This window comes from Pyrgilauda ruficollis, unplaced genomic scaffold, assembly GCF_017590135.1.
Source record: "Pyrgilauda ruficollis isolate IOZ18807 unplaced genomic scaffold, ASM1759013v1 scaffold115, whole genome shotgun sequence".
Lineage (NCBI taxonomy): Eukaryota > Metazoa > Chordata > Aves > Passeriformes > Passeridae > Pyrgilauda > Pyrgilauda ruficollis.
The window spans coordinates 952,896-966,365 of NW_024509766.1; the positions used below are offsets into that span (position 1 = coordinate 952,896).

Consider the following 13,470-nt stretch of genomic DNA (forward strand, 5'->3'; position numbering starts at 1 on the left):
TTCTCTCATGACTCTCTCAGTAGCTGCAGACTTGAGGAAACAGCTTCTCTCCTTCCAAACAAGCCTTGTAACCTCTCAGAAGGCAGGAGCCCCTCTCAGGCCCTGCAGAACAGCTCAGCACTTGCAAGGACACAGCTGACAAGGGGCCCCAGAGCTGCTCAGGGGTGATTTGAGACTGGCTCCTGGCAGAGGAGCCCTTTCTCCTGGTGTTCCAGAGCTCATGGTGCCAGGGTTGATGGTCTGAGAACCAGCTCTGCTGCCCCAGGATCCTTGGGAAAACTCAGCAGAGCCCTGACTGTAAAGGGTGGGTAGAGAAGATGCAGTGACACCTCTCAACAGAAGCTGTTGTGGGCACAGAGGGCAGGACCCCAGCTGGCAGTGCCCCATGTCCTGACCACCAAGCAGCTCAGCATTAACCCAGGCTTGGCACGGATTCCTGCTCACAGCTGCCAGGGGTCTGACAAAACTCTGCTGTCACCCATCTCCTCCCTTCCACCTGCCTGGCACCGCAGGGTCAAGCCCAGCCTCCTTCCCCCTGCATGCACAGCAGCTGGCAGTTTTTCACTGTCTGGGCCCTTCCTGCAGGACTGAACCCCCGGTGGGAGTCAGAGTCGCCTCTGGCACATCCCCCTGGCTCCCACTCTCCTCATTTTCCAGCCCAGCTCTGCCTGAAACAACAGCACGGGAATGGTGGAGGAGCAGGAATCCCGCTAATGCAGGAATGCCGAGCTCTTCCTGGCTGCAGCGAGCACCAGATAAAAGCTAAAGGAGGCATCAATAATTAAAAACCACTCAGAGTGGTAAGTGCAAACAGGAGCCAACACACAGATCGAAGGCAGAGAGCAGAGTCTGTCAGCTGCTGGGCTGCTCTGAGGGCTCCCACTCCTCTTTGCAGCCCCTGGAACAGGGACACCTGGAGGGGACACCTGTCCCCAAGGGACATGTGGCTTCGGAGAGTGGGCACCAGCACTGGGGTTTGGGGACGAGGAGCTGCAGTTTGGTCCTGGAAGTGGAGCTCAGAGAGCTGGGAACCTCGGTTTGCAGTGCAGCTTTGGCTTAGATCTCGCTGGTTTGCTGCCAGATCCTTTCCTCGGTTCCCCTGCCCATCTCATGCTCATTCCAGGACTGACTCCAGCCAGGATGAGGTCCCTGTTGGTGCCAGCTGCCCTGGGAGATTCACATTGTCTGAGGGTGCCAGGAACCACTCTCTGCTGAGTTCATGCCTCCTCATTCAAGTAGGCAAGCTGAAAATGGGGTGGTTTGGTGAGCCACAGCCACCCTTGGTGTCTCTGCAAAACGAGGTGGGCTCTGCCCTTGAGCATCCACAGCTGCCCTGTGCTCCCCTGTGCCAGGCTGGCATCCAGGGAGGAGCTGAAAAGCAAAATCCCTGGGGAAATTCCAGCAGCAGCAGCAGCATCTCTTGCTGGGATCCACTTTCAGATGGAGCTCCTGGGTGTCCCAAAGCCTGCGTTGGTTCGATTTCTCTGCTGCTCTTCAGAGCATTTCCCTCTTGATCCCAGCGTGGATTTCAAACACCCTCATCCCCTGGGGCTCCTCCAGGCCCTGCCAGCACCAGGCACGAGCTGTGGCTGCTGCAGGGGGTGGCTGAGCATCCTGCAGTGGGGACAGCCAGGTCCGGGCTGTGGCCACTGCCCAGCACGGTCCCCATGCCCGGGGGACAGCAGCAGGACCATCTCCTCTTGCTGCTGGGCGTGCCAAGGGTTAACTGCTGCTGTTTTCTCCGGTCCAAACACAAATTAATCTCTGGGTTACAGGCTGTGCTGCTCCAGGGCTCGTGTCAGTCACTGCTGGAGGCTGATGAAGGCACGTGTGACACCCATCACTCCGGAGCTGCCTGCTCCAGGTTTACCTGTGTCACTCTCCTGAGACAGGAGCACAGAGATTGCCGAAGGAAAACTGGCAATTTTCAGAAAGGAGTTTTGAAAAATGCTGCAAAACATCTCCCCGGTCTATCTTTCCCTTGAAACACGATCTGAAATGTTTCCAGCCTTTGAAAATACACTTTCCTTAAAAAAAAAAAAAAAACCAAAAAAACCTCAACTCTCCCAGTAAGGTAACACACAGAAAAAAACAAAACAAAACAAAACAAAACCTTTAAAACTTTACATTTGGATTAAAATATGCAGATATACGATGCAAACACAGAAAACATTTACGTGCCTGCACAGAAAGGAGGGTTTTGGAGGGTTTGAAGCTGCTGTCCATCCCTGCCTGCCTCAGTGGATCTGCCCAGAGAACACCTGGGCCAGGGAAAGGTAAAGGGGGAATTGCTGGGGCTGGGCTGGCTCCTTGTTGGGACTGACAGGGTCTGGGGCCAGCCTGGCCACTGCGGGAGAGCCCCCAGGCCTGGCTGGGGACGAGAGGCACCAGGGATGGATGGATGGATGGAGGATGGATGGATGGATGGATGGCACGGGGGCAAGAAAAGGGAGAGCCTCCAGTGCCCAGCACCTCGTCCCTGCCCCTGCTGCCAGCATGCAGCACGTAAATAACACAATGAATAAAATATCAGGATGAAATGTGAGGCATTAAATATTTAACCTTGTGCCTGCCCGCGCAGCGCCCAGGTACAGCTGGGTCCTGCAATATTTAAAGGTTGCTCCTCACTCGCGTTTACCGCCCCCGAGCGCGGTGACTGCACGGCAGCCGCGCCTGGAGGGCTCGCGGGGGAGCGGGAAGGGCCGCTCGCTGGGTTCCCGGCCGGGGCAGCCCCGCGGAGCCCGAGCCCGGCGGCTCCGGGCCCGCCCGGCCCGCGGCCCGCCCGCCTCAGCCGCCGCTCACCGCCCCACGTTACTTTGAGTGGCAGCTGGCGGCAGCCGCAAGGCCTCGTGGGCCACGCAGTCTGCCTGCCCCGTGCTGCCCGCGGTGGGAGCCCCGCATGTTAGCGGCGCTGGGCCGGGCCCGCGGCAGACCCGCGCCGGGCCGCTCCCCGGGCCCGCGGCGGCGGCAGGGAGCGCACGGACCGGCCCGGGGCGCCGCCGCCGTGAGGGCGTAGCCGAGGGCTGACTACAACTCCCAGCGTGCCCCGCGGCGCCTCCCTGGGGGATTCGGCCGCCCGCTCACTTCTCATTGGTCGTTCCGCTCTCTGGCGTCACGAGCCCATGTGGGAACCGCGCAGGGCGATTGGCTGGCGCTCCCGCAGTGGCAGCCAATGGCCGGTGCGAGCGCCGCCGCTGCGGGCTGCGGGGCCGGTTAAGGTGGAGCGGGCGGAGGGGACGGGATGGGGAAGTCTCGCCGTGCCCGCCCCTCCCGGTGGGGCTGCCCCGGGCACACCGGGGGCTGGTCCCCAGGGACCCCGGCCCGACCGTGCACCGGGGCCCGCTGCCCCTGGGGTCCCCGGCCCCAGGTGAGCACTGTGCGGCTGCACTCGTTTGTGATGTCCGACCCCGGGCACTGCCCCGCCGGCGGCCGGTGCCGTGTCCGCCCGCAGCGTCGGGGGCGGTGGCAGTGCCCGGCGTCGCCCCCCGGGGACCGGGCTGCCCCGGGGAAGTGGGAAGCTCCGGACCGCGCTGGGTGCCGCACGCGTGGCGGGGCCGGGGGAAGCGCCCGGTGAGCCCCGGGCCGGGGCGGCCGTGCGGGCGGGCGCCTCCCGAGCGGCTCCGCTCGGGACAGCAGCGGCGGCTCCAGTGCCGGCGCCTTGCCCGGGCTCCCCTCGCTCTGCGGCATCGCCACTGTGGCCGCGGGGCCGCCGAGGCGCGGGAGCTCCGGTGCCGCGCTCGCGCTGTCCCGAGCCCCGCGGGAACGCGCCTCCTTAAGCGGGCGCGGGCGGCCGGGGCGCGCGGGGCCGGGCGGCCGCTCCCCCCCACCGGGGCCGCCTCAGGGACCGCCTCAGACCCCGGGACCGCCGCCCGCGCCCCGGCGGAGCCGCTCGGCGAGACCCCGGCTCCCCACCGAGCCCTGGCGGGAGCCGCCCCCGCGGGAGGGACGGGCAGCGGCGCCCCGGGAGCGGCGGGGCCGGGCCGGGAGCCCGGGCGCTCAGGATGTTCCCACAGGGACGGCACCCGGTAAGTGCCGCGGGGGCGGCGGGGCCGGGCCGGGCCGGGGGGGCCGAGCCGCAGCCTCCAGCCGGGCTGTCTTTCCGCAGCCCCCGGTGCAGCCCGGGCAGCCCTTCAAGTTCTCGGTGCTGGAAATCTGCGACCGCATCAAGGAGGAGTTTCAGTTCCTGCAGGCGCAGTACCACAGGTGGGGAAGGGGCGGTGGGATAAGGGGGGATGGAGCGTTCGAGCAGCGGGGAAAGTGGGGAAGGAGGAGGAGGAGGAGAGAAGGAGCCTGGGGAGGGAGGGAGGAAGGGGAGAGGGATAGCGTGAAGCCCACAGCTGGGGTGCCAGGTCTTGAGCGGGGGTCCCAAGGGAGGATGAGCTGTTTCCTCTGGCTGGGCAGGGAGGGCACAGAGCTCTGGGTGGGAGCTACAGGTGTGTGCACAGCACGGCCGTGGGGTGCAGGTGCCCCGGGGAGGGTGTGTGACACGCCGGGAGCCCGCAGGGGCAGGCAGGAGATGTGCTGAGCTTGCCCCAGGGATGGGGCAGGAGCTGCGGGTCCGCGAATGGAAGCCTTGGTTCCCCTTTGCAGCCTGAAGCTGGAATGCGAGAAGCTGGTGAGCGAGAAGACAGAGATGCAGAGACATTATGTCATGGTGAGCTGGCCCTGCCGTGTCCCCCTGCCCCCTGAAGGGCTGTCCCCCTGGGCTGCTGCCCTCACACGGATCTGGCTGCTGGGGCTCCTCTCAGCCCTGCCCAGTGCTGACCTTGGGCTGGAGAGGAAGGAGTTAATCACCATTTCTAGCAACGCTGGCTCTTGCCGCTCAGTGCTGCTTGAGCCCGGGAATCCTGCCATAGGTTTTGTCTCTTTTTTGTTGTTGTGTTCCTTTTTTTTTTTTTTTTTAAACCTTTTTCTATCTGGCCTTGTAAGAGAGCTCCCAGCTCCTCCCCCTTTCTCTCCCAAGGGTTGGATATTTAAGAACTGATGCTCCGAGGCTCGTGGTTTGGGTGGAAGGGGAAGGAGCAGGGCAGGAGCCCTCCACAGTTGCCAGTGAGGGGTTAACAGGCCCCAGGACAGACTGAGCTGGGCACCAGCCAGAGCCTGCCAGGAGCAGGGGAGCTGCTGGGAGGAAGAGGATGGGGACAGCAGAGCAGTTCCTTCTCCTTCAGCATCTGACATTACTGGCTCCTCTGGGGAAAGGGGGAACCCAGGTGACACCATCCAAGAGGCAAAAAGATGTGAATTTGGGCAAAGCCCATCCCGGGGGTGAATACAGCCCTGCCTGTGAGGCTGGGTGTGATTGCAGGGCACATTCCTCTCACCCATCAGCTGGGATCCCTCCCCACTTCCTGGGGGCTCAAAGGGATTTCCAGAAGTGCATTGCTACCTTTGGAACAGGCTTTGCTGGAGCACAGCAGGTCCTCTGGTGCCCTTTTCTGCCCAGGTGGGGGGGATTGGGGTCAGCACCCCTGGCAGAATCACTGGTGGCTGCTGAAGGGTGAAACCTGTAACGGGTTCCAAGAGCCAGGACAGGATCTGGGGGGCAGCAGGACTGGCTTCCCCTGGCTTAAACAAATTGCAGGTGTAAACAGCCTGTGCCTGCTGCCTGCCTTGTCCCAGGCTCCTGGCACAGTGTCCCAGCCATTCCTCGTGGGCTGGAGCCAGCCAAACCCCAGGCTGGTCCTGGGCCAGTTGCTCTGGACAGCTCCTAACCAGGCTGTGCTGTGGTTTTCCTCTCAGTACTACGAGATGTCCTACGGCCTGAACATTGAAATGCACAAGCAGGTAAGTGCAGGGGGGCTGGGACAGCAGCAGGGGAGGTGGGGAAGAGGCTGAGGTTGGAGATTTTGTTGGAAAATGATCTTCCTTGAGCATGTGTAGCTCTAATGGCTCTAAGTGACACAGCTCTGTGCGAGGGACTGGCTTGCAAAGGGATGCAGCAGTTGTCAGGATGTGTTATTGAGTTCCCCATCCCAAAGAGAACCACTCAGAGCCCTGCTGTGAGCCCTGGTGCCTCCCTGCAGTGCTTCCCTGGGGCCCCACTTGAAGGAGGGATGTGGAGGAAACAGCAGGAGCTAGAGCCCAGAGGCAAATGGATTGTCTTTCTTTTCTTTTTTCCTTAATCCCCTTTTCCTTTCCCAAAGCCAGAGGAGTGTTTTCACCCTTCCCTGGTTCCCCTTTTGTTCCTGCCTTAATTTGCTTTCCCTCTTCAGATTTATCAATCTAGTCATCATGGGCTCTCTGCCAGGGAAATTAGTTTGGACCAATGCCTGACAAAGTGGCAAGTCAACTGCCATATCCCTCCAGCTGGCTCAGCCCCTCCGAGTTTGCTCCTTTTGTTAGCAGGGAGCATGGTGGGGACCACGAGCACATTCCTGCCGCCCTTACATGCCCCAAAATCCGGTGGGGCTGGGAGCCAGGGGTGGCCCAAGCCAGGTGGAACCGGGGACTCTGCCCAAGGGGTGGTGGCCAAGTGGTTGAGGAGTGGGAGCCTGGGCAGGAGGGGGTCTCTGGCTCTGTGGGCACGGTGGCAGTGGCTGGGAGAGCAGCTGGGACCTGCTGGGTGTGGGGCAGGCAGGTAAATGTTCCCTTTGTTCTCCCTTGGCTCCCAGCCTGCTTTGACCTCTGCAGCACCGGCGGGGATTGTCAGAAACCTGAGCTGATAAAACCCTTCAGAGCAGCCAGTCCCGGGCTGGATTTACAGCAGTGGGGGATCCAGTTTTCCCCAGGAGATGTGGGTTTTCTCTTGGAGAGGCTGGGCTGGAAGTCGCAGCCCCTTTCCTCGGAATTGCCGCTTGCCCTGGTGGGAACGCTGTGGGTTTGTCTGCAACCACAGAGCCTCTCCTCCGGGGATGCACCGGGTTTTCTGCATTCCCCTGTGGACACGGGCAGCTCTGGGGTGCTTTGTGCCTCTGAAGGGGCACGGGGAGCTGTCCCAGGGCTTGATGGGGCTGAGAGTGGAGTCCTGCTCCGGGTCAGGGCAGGTACGACCAGCAGAGCCTTGAGGGATTTGCTGGTGCCATGCCAAGAGGGCTGAATCTGTGCAGTTCTGCATCCTGCTTGCTCTGCCCTGGCTTTGAGTTGGATGTTTGGGAAGGGAAGGCACAAGGAGGGCCCTCTGCCAGCGCCTGTGGCTCGGCTCCCCTCCGTCCCTGCCCGCAAAGCCGGGATGGGTTTGGGCTGAGCAAAGCCAGCTGGGCTGCGGAAGGACTGACAGCTTGGAGCTTGCCTTGGCCTGGGGCCACGCAGGGATTCAGGCCTGGGGTCCCTCCCATGTGCCTGGCAGAGCCCTCCCTTGGCAGCAGCTCGGGAAATCCCAGCAGGGATGCAGAGGCAGCAGGAGAATTTCCGTGGGTGGGGAGAGTTTGACTCCTCTGCAGAGGATGAGTGTTTGCAGGGGGGGGACAGGATGGGGCTCAGAGCCCTCCATCCATGGTGATACCTGCTGATATGTGCTTCCTCCTTCAGGCAGAGATTGTCAAGAGGCTGAGTGCCATTTGTGCCCAGATTATTCCCTTCCTGACGCAGGAGGTAAGGAGGAGGCAGGGGGTATGCAGCAGATTGCTCTGGCTTCTTGGGAAGGGGCAAATCAAAGTCCAGCCTGAACAACAGGAGGTTTTGGGGGAAAAAAACCTGCATGCCTGGCTGGAGGGGTGGGAGAAGGGGCTGTGCAGGGAAGGGTGGGGCAGTATGGAACCAAGAGCTCCCTCCAGCCAGGAGCAGGGTGTGACCACCCCCGTGCTCTTCCTCCTCAGCACCAGCAGCAGGTCCTGCAGGCAGTGGAACGGGCCAAGCAGGTGACCATGGGCGAGCTCAACAGCATCGTTGGGGTGAGTTGCACTGCCTGGCTGTGGGCAAAGACTCTTCCCTGCCTGGGGGTTCAGGCAGTGATGGGGGAGGTCAGGTTTTTTGCTCTTTTGATACACCCATTTTTTACTATTTTAGGGTTTTTACTATTTTGATACACCCATTGTGATGGAGGAATTTGCCACGGTGTCCTGAAGGTGTTGGGTGCCCTGTGGGACACCCCCTGAGCAGAGCAGGGCACAGCCATGGCTTGGGGTCGTGCAGCACGGAGGGACTCACAGGGTGGATGGGGCACAGGAGGAAAACAAATTCCAGAGAGAGAATAAAAGAGGTTGTGCTGAGCCTGCTGAACCCTCAGAGCCCAGACAGCCCCGGGGGAAGGGGCAGGGGTGTGAGCCAGCCTGCGCAGCCCCCAGAGCTCTGCTGCCCCATCCATGTCCCTGTCTCATCCCATCGCGCTTTGCATCGCAGCCCGCGGGGAGGGGAGGGAGGACCCGGCCATGGCTGCGGCTGCCTCCTCCACATCCAGGACCATTTGCTCTTTCTCTTTCAGCAGCAGCAGCTTCAGCACCTCTCGCAGCACGCATCCCCCCTCCCGCTGACACCCCACCCCTCCAGCATGCAGCCCCCCAGCCTGAGCGGCACCGCGGGGCTCCTGGCCCTCTCGGGGGCACTGATGGCACAGGTTCAGCTGGCCACCAAGGAGGACAGAGTGGCCCAGGATGGGGAGAACAGAGGTAAGGGGGAGAAGCGCAGCTGGGTTAACCCTTTAAAGGCTGGGCAGCGTGTGCAGGGATGCTGCTGTGCCTCTGTGCTGAGGCTCCTGGCTGCTGCATCCCCGGGGATGGCAAATCCAGCTCATGGAATGCCTGCAGCCCCAGGAGGCTGGCTCTGTTTGTGACTGCTCTGCAGTGATGCTGTGTGTGCAGCCCTGGCCCTGGGCAAGTGTTTGTGCACACACACAGCTCTCCCTGCTCCCCTGGGTGTTTCCAGTGCATGTGGGTCCCCTCCTCCATGAGGCAGCTGGGAGATCCCCTCCACAAAGAAATCCTCTCTTTTTACACCAAGATCTGATACTTAAAGATGAGACTTTTAAGGAAAAGACTGTTGCCAGCCCCTGGTAGATACTGTGACAGCCACAAGCCTGGGGCAAGGAATTTAGAAAGCAGAGCCTCATTGCGTGTGTTGTGCAGCGTAAATTACACTAATTCCTAGTCCAGATGGGTGCCTCCTCCTGTCAGGATCAGCGAGTGCCTTCCAAACATCATCAATATTTAATCATTGTTAAATCAGTGCTCTGAATGCTACTGGCAGGCCTGGGCCAAATTAGTGACTCTGCCCAGCTCTGCTCGTGGCCTGTTGCTGCTCAAGGGCTGCACAAAGGAGGAGCTGCTCTGGGCTCAAGTCACCTTTTCAGAGCACAGGCATGGAGTGGTGGTGCTGAGAGGAGGCTGGGACAAGGAGAGAGGCTCTGGGCAGCTCTGTGGGCTAGAAAGAGGCAGCCAGATTCAGCAGGAGTGATGTTTCCCTGCAGATTCCCCTGGGGAAGGTGCTGACTGAAATGCACTTGGGTCAGGACCCAAGAGCAGCAGCAAAGCCAGGCACTGGGTGGGGTTTGCTTCAGGTTCTCATGGTCTGGCTTGGCCTGTAGGATTTCAAGGTGGTGAAAAGAGCAGCAGGAAGCTGTCGGTGGCAGCTCTGCCCCCCTGCACACAGCTGCCTGCAGCTCAAATCCTGCCCGTGTTTCTTTAAGGATGGCTTCCACAAAGGAGGAAAACAAAGTCCAGAGAGAGAGAGAATAAAAGCAGGCTGTGCTGTGCTGAGCCTGCTTAACCCTCAGAGCCCAGACAGCCTCCAGCCAGAACTTCTCTCAGCCTGGGTGTCTGGCCATGGTGAGGGCCATTCCTTATTAAAAAAAAAAAAAAAAAAAAAAGTTGAAATGCTCCATCTGTCTGGGGTTAATCCTCAGTGCCCTGCCATAGTTAACCAGAGCTGATGTGAGTCAAGCTGAGCCAGGGGTGCACAGGGCTGGCATCTGGTCCCACTCCAGACCACGGCCTTGGAGCAGTGCCTACAAGAATCCCTCAGCTTCCCATCCCTGCCTGCCTCTTTTTGCCAGCAGGGACCTGGACTCGTTCTCTCTAAATGCTGGTGGATCTTTAGGAGCAAAAATCAGCCAGGGAAGGTTGCTGAAGCCCAGCCCACAACCCTGTGCTTGGATTTGCAGTAAATGCCTGGCACTCCTTCCCTGGGCTCAGGGAAGTGGACCTGCTTTGCTGTGCATATACAGAAGCCTCAGAGAGTTTTCAAACAGGGCTTTTAGGCATGGCTTCCTAAGGAAATGGGATGGGTGTGTTTCAGGGGATCTCAGCTGGCCAGCTCTCCCCTCCTGGGGCCTTTGGATCTGTTGTCATGTCTAGGGAAGGGATTCTGGAGCTGGGATAAGCTCTTGGAAGGAGGTGGGTGGGTAGATATTCCCTGAGGAACACCAAAGTGCTGACCTCCCATTAGAGAACTGAGAATCCACACTTCAGGTGGGCAAAGTGGGAAAGCAGGTGTGATTTTTTGTTTGTTTGTTTTTAAACCTGTCTCCTGCTGTTTCCTGGTTTGCCCTGCTGTGCCCCTCTCTCCTTCCTCCCTGGGTGTGTGGGGCACAGGCTTGGCATTAACAACCTCTCCCTGTCCTCCCCTCTGCTCTGACATGGACCTGGGCTGCTCTCCCTGCTGCTGCCTGGACCCAGAGCACACCCCAAGCAGGGTAAGTGGTGACAGGCCAGTGGTCTCAGCTGGCACTGATGGCATCTCCTGATGGCAGCTCCAAGCTGGCTCCTGGGAGGGGATGGGGCTGCTGGGTGAGCTTTGCTGGGGTGGGCTGTGTTTGCATCAGGGTTTTGTAACTGAAGGTTCTGGGCCACCTCAATTCAGTCTTTGCTGATGCAAGGAGCTAAAGATCAAGGGCTGCTCCCAAAATAACCAGCTCTGTCCTTTTCAAGGAGTTTCCAGTTTAGGAATCATGCTGAACAGGTCTCAGAGCTCTCAGCCCCTCTGCAGTCCTTGGCTGCCCCCTCCCTTTTAGGATCCCCCCCAGTCCCAGAGCTGTGACTCCCTTCCCAGGCTCCACAGTAGCTCTGCAGAGTCCAGGGTAAAGGAAGGGTTAATGGTCTCCTTGGGGAATAGGAGGCATTGATCTGTAGGAGAGGAGGTGTCTGTGATGCCATCACTGCCCAGGCACCTCCTCCAGAGATGGCCTGGGGGACAGGGATGGCTCTTTCTGCCCCCTGGCTCAGTGTCAGTGCTGCTGATCTGCCTGTGCTGGGAGCAGTCAGCTACAGGGAGCCCTGGCATGGGGCATCTCTGTCACCTTCTGGCTGATTGTCACCAGTGTGGGGACGCCAGGGCTTGTGTGACACCCCTGTAGCTGCCAGCAGCACCTGGGGGAGGACTGTTCTTCCTGCTCAGTCCCATTCTGCTTCCCAAGCCTCGTGGCAGGGTTGAGGTGAAGTAAACACAGCTCCAGCGGGGATTTTCTGCTCCACCCTGGTTCGTTGTCTCTGCAGGGGTGGATCTCCCTCGCTTGGCTTTGGGTTTTGGGATTCTGGGGTCCTTCCCAGCAGCCAGGGGGATACTTTGGCAGGATGGAGGTGGTCATGGAGCAGAGCCTGGCCCCACTGAGAGCTGAGGAGTGGCTGCCTGCCCTCACAGTGGCTCTCACACCTTTCTCTCCCTCTGCCTCAGAGCGTTTCTTCTTCTCCTGCCGAGAGCCTGCAGGCCGAGGAGCACACGGGGCTGAAGAGGAAGCGGGAGGAGAAGGAGCTGCCTGGGCATTCTGTGAGTGCCCCAAGGGCTGGGGCTGGCAGGGCTGGGCTGGGGATGTGGCTGGGCAGCCCTGTGCCCCCTGCTGCACAGGGTTGCTGTCCTGGGAGCAAGAACAAAGCAAATGAGGAGCCCTAGGGAGGCCCCTCAGCCCGAGGCTGGGTCACTGCCAGCAGGACATGGCTGGTGTTGGTCCAGGGAGTGATGTACAGGAGAAAATGGGTCCCTCTGGGGTCCTGGTGCAGAACACAGAGCCTGGTCCAACATCTCCCTGTCCTGACTGAGCTCTTCTGGATTTCCCCCTCCTCACAGGACAGCGATGGGGAAAAGAGTGACTGCAACCTGGTGGTGGATGAGGTAAGCCCCTGGAGCCTGGCAAGGCATCCTGCTCCAGCTGCAGTTGTTGGGTTTAGGACTCTGGTTCCTCTGCTTTGGGGTTCTTTAGGCTCCAGCTCATTGCTGCTGGGCAGCAGTGGCCAGCCAGGACACGTGCCAGCCCTGCTTCAGTGCGTTGTGCCAGCCAAGACTGATTCCACTCCCACTGCTCTGGGAAGGCTGTGCCAGCCAGGCTCAGCTTTGCCAGCCACAGGCTTGGCTCTGCTTCACAATCCCCTTTCAGCCCCTCTGCTGCAGCATCCCATATGGGGAGGCTGATAAGCTGGGATGGGAGCTCCATGGAGCTGGGCTTGCTGCTGGTAGCTCCTGTGGGTGGAGGTGGCAGGAGCCTCATGGCACACCCTGGCCCTGCCAGCCCCAGGCCTGGAGCCCCTCCCTGCCCTGCCTGGCCCTCAAGCAGCCTCAATTTTAACTCACCTTAGTGCAGGGCATCGCTGAATTCCAGTCTTTGCAATGGAACTGCCACATGCTTCTGGTACAGCCTTTCCTGACTGAGGAACACATGACAGAACTTGATCCCAGCCGCCACTGTTCTTAGTAGAGAAGATGTTTTTGGGGATGTGATTATTCCTTTTTTAGAAGACTGAGGGGAGAGAAAGATAATTAAGTTTTTTTGTGCCACTTCCTAAGAAAATACAAGCCCTGAAAGGAAGATCAGGAGGAATTTCTGCAGAAAATGATGCTTATGAAAGCCACTCATTGTGCTGATAAAAAGTCACAGACCTGGTTGAATGGGAGTGCAAGAGCTGAGGGGTGGCCTTGCCTCTGAAATGGCAGCCCTGTCTCAGCTCCTCATGTGTGCTGATCCCCATCCCTGCTTTTGAAGGCATCCGTGGCCACCAGTGTCCTCTGAACCTGCTGCCACCTCTCATTTTGTTCAAAGAGAAAAACCGGGGCCGTTTCTCATCCGGGGGAGCAGAGCACAGAGCGGATGCTCCTCATTCAGGGCGCTGGTGGTGGTGGCTCCCCAGGGATCCTGCCCTCCTACTCAGAGGGGTTCCTGCTTCCCACAGAGCTGTTCTCCCCGCAGGACCCACCCTCGGATCCCGGCAGCCCCGGCCGCTCGCCCAGCCATCGCCGGGCTCCATCCCGCCGGGAGCTGCCCGGGAGCCCCGCGTCCGTCGGCTCCGGCGGCAGCGCCGCGCCCGGCCAGACCGAGGAGCAGAGCCCGGTGAGGATTCCCTGCGCTGGGGGTGGGCTGTGGGGCCAGCAGCAAGGCCGGGAATTTCTCTGTATGGCCAGTCTGAAATGGGACGGGAATGCCGGGGTTGGTGCCCGCTGGCACCCCCACTCCGTGCCCTCGGGGTAGGGTGAGCGCTGCTGGGCAGAGCACAGGCTCTGCAGTGTTCTCCACCCGCCTGCCTGCAGGATTCCCCAGAGCTGCTCATAGCAATTGATTTTTCCTTCTTCTTCTTTTTTTTTTTTTTTTTTTTTTTTTTTGGGGGGGTTTTTTTT

General features: G+C 60.0%; 1 protein-coding gene across 5 annotated transcripts in view; it reads left to right on the top strand.

Annotated features, from left to right (window-relative positions):
- Positions 1-3,793: 3,793 nt before the first annotated feature.
- TLE2 (TLE family member 2, transcriptional corepressor) overlaps positions 3,794-13,470 on the top strand; it is a 14,264-nt gene continuing 4,587 nt past the window's right edge. Inside the window, exons 1-11 of one of the 5 annotated variants that reach the window (XM_041482334.1) lie at positions 3,794-4,025; positions 4,106-4,203; positions 4,591-4,654; positions 5,740-5,784; positions 7,468-7,530; positions 7,755-7,829; positions 8,360-8,543; positions 10,548-10,564; positions 11,542-11,634; positions 11,932-11,976; positions 13,046-13,186. In XM_041482334.1, the coding sequence (XP_041338268.1) occupies positions 4,002-4,025; positions 4,106-4,203; positions 4,591-4,654; positions 5,740-5,784; positions 7,468-7,530; positions 7,755-7,829; positions 8,360-8,543; positions 10,548-10,564; positions 11,542-11,634; positions 11,932-11,976; positions 13,046-13,186 (849 nt within the window). In that variant the 5' untranslated portion in view covers positions 3,794-4,001. The remainder of the gene's footprint in view (positions 4,026-4,105; positions 4,204-4,590; positions 4,655-5,739; positions 5,785-7,467; positions 7,531-7,754; positions 7,830-8,359; positions 8,544-10,547; positions 10,565-11,541; positions 11,635-11,931; positions 11,977-13,045; positions 13,187-13,470) is intronic. The other 4 variants (XM_041482348.1, XR_005956355.1, XM_041482341.1 and 1 more) reach the window with 4 other exon arrangements.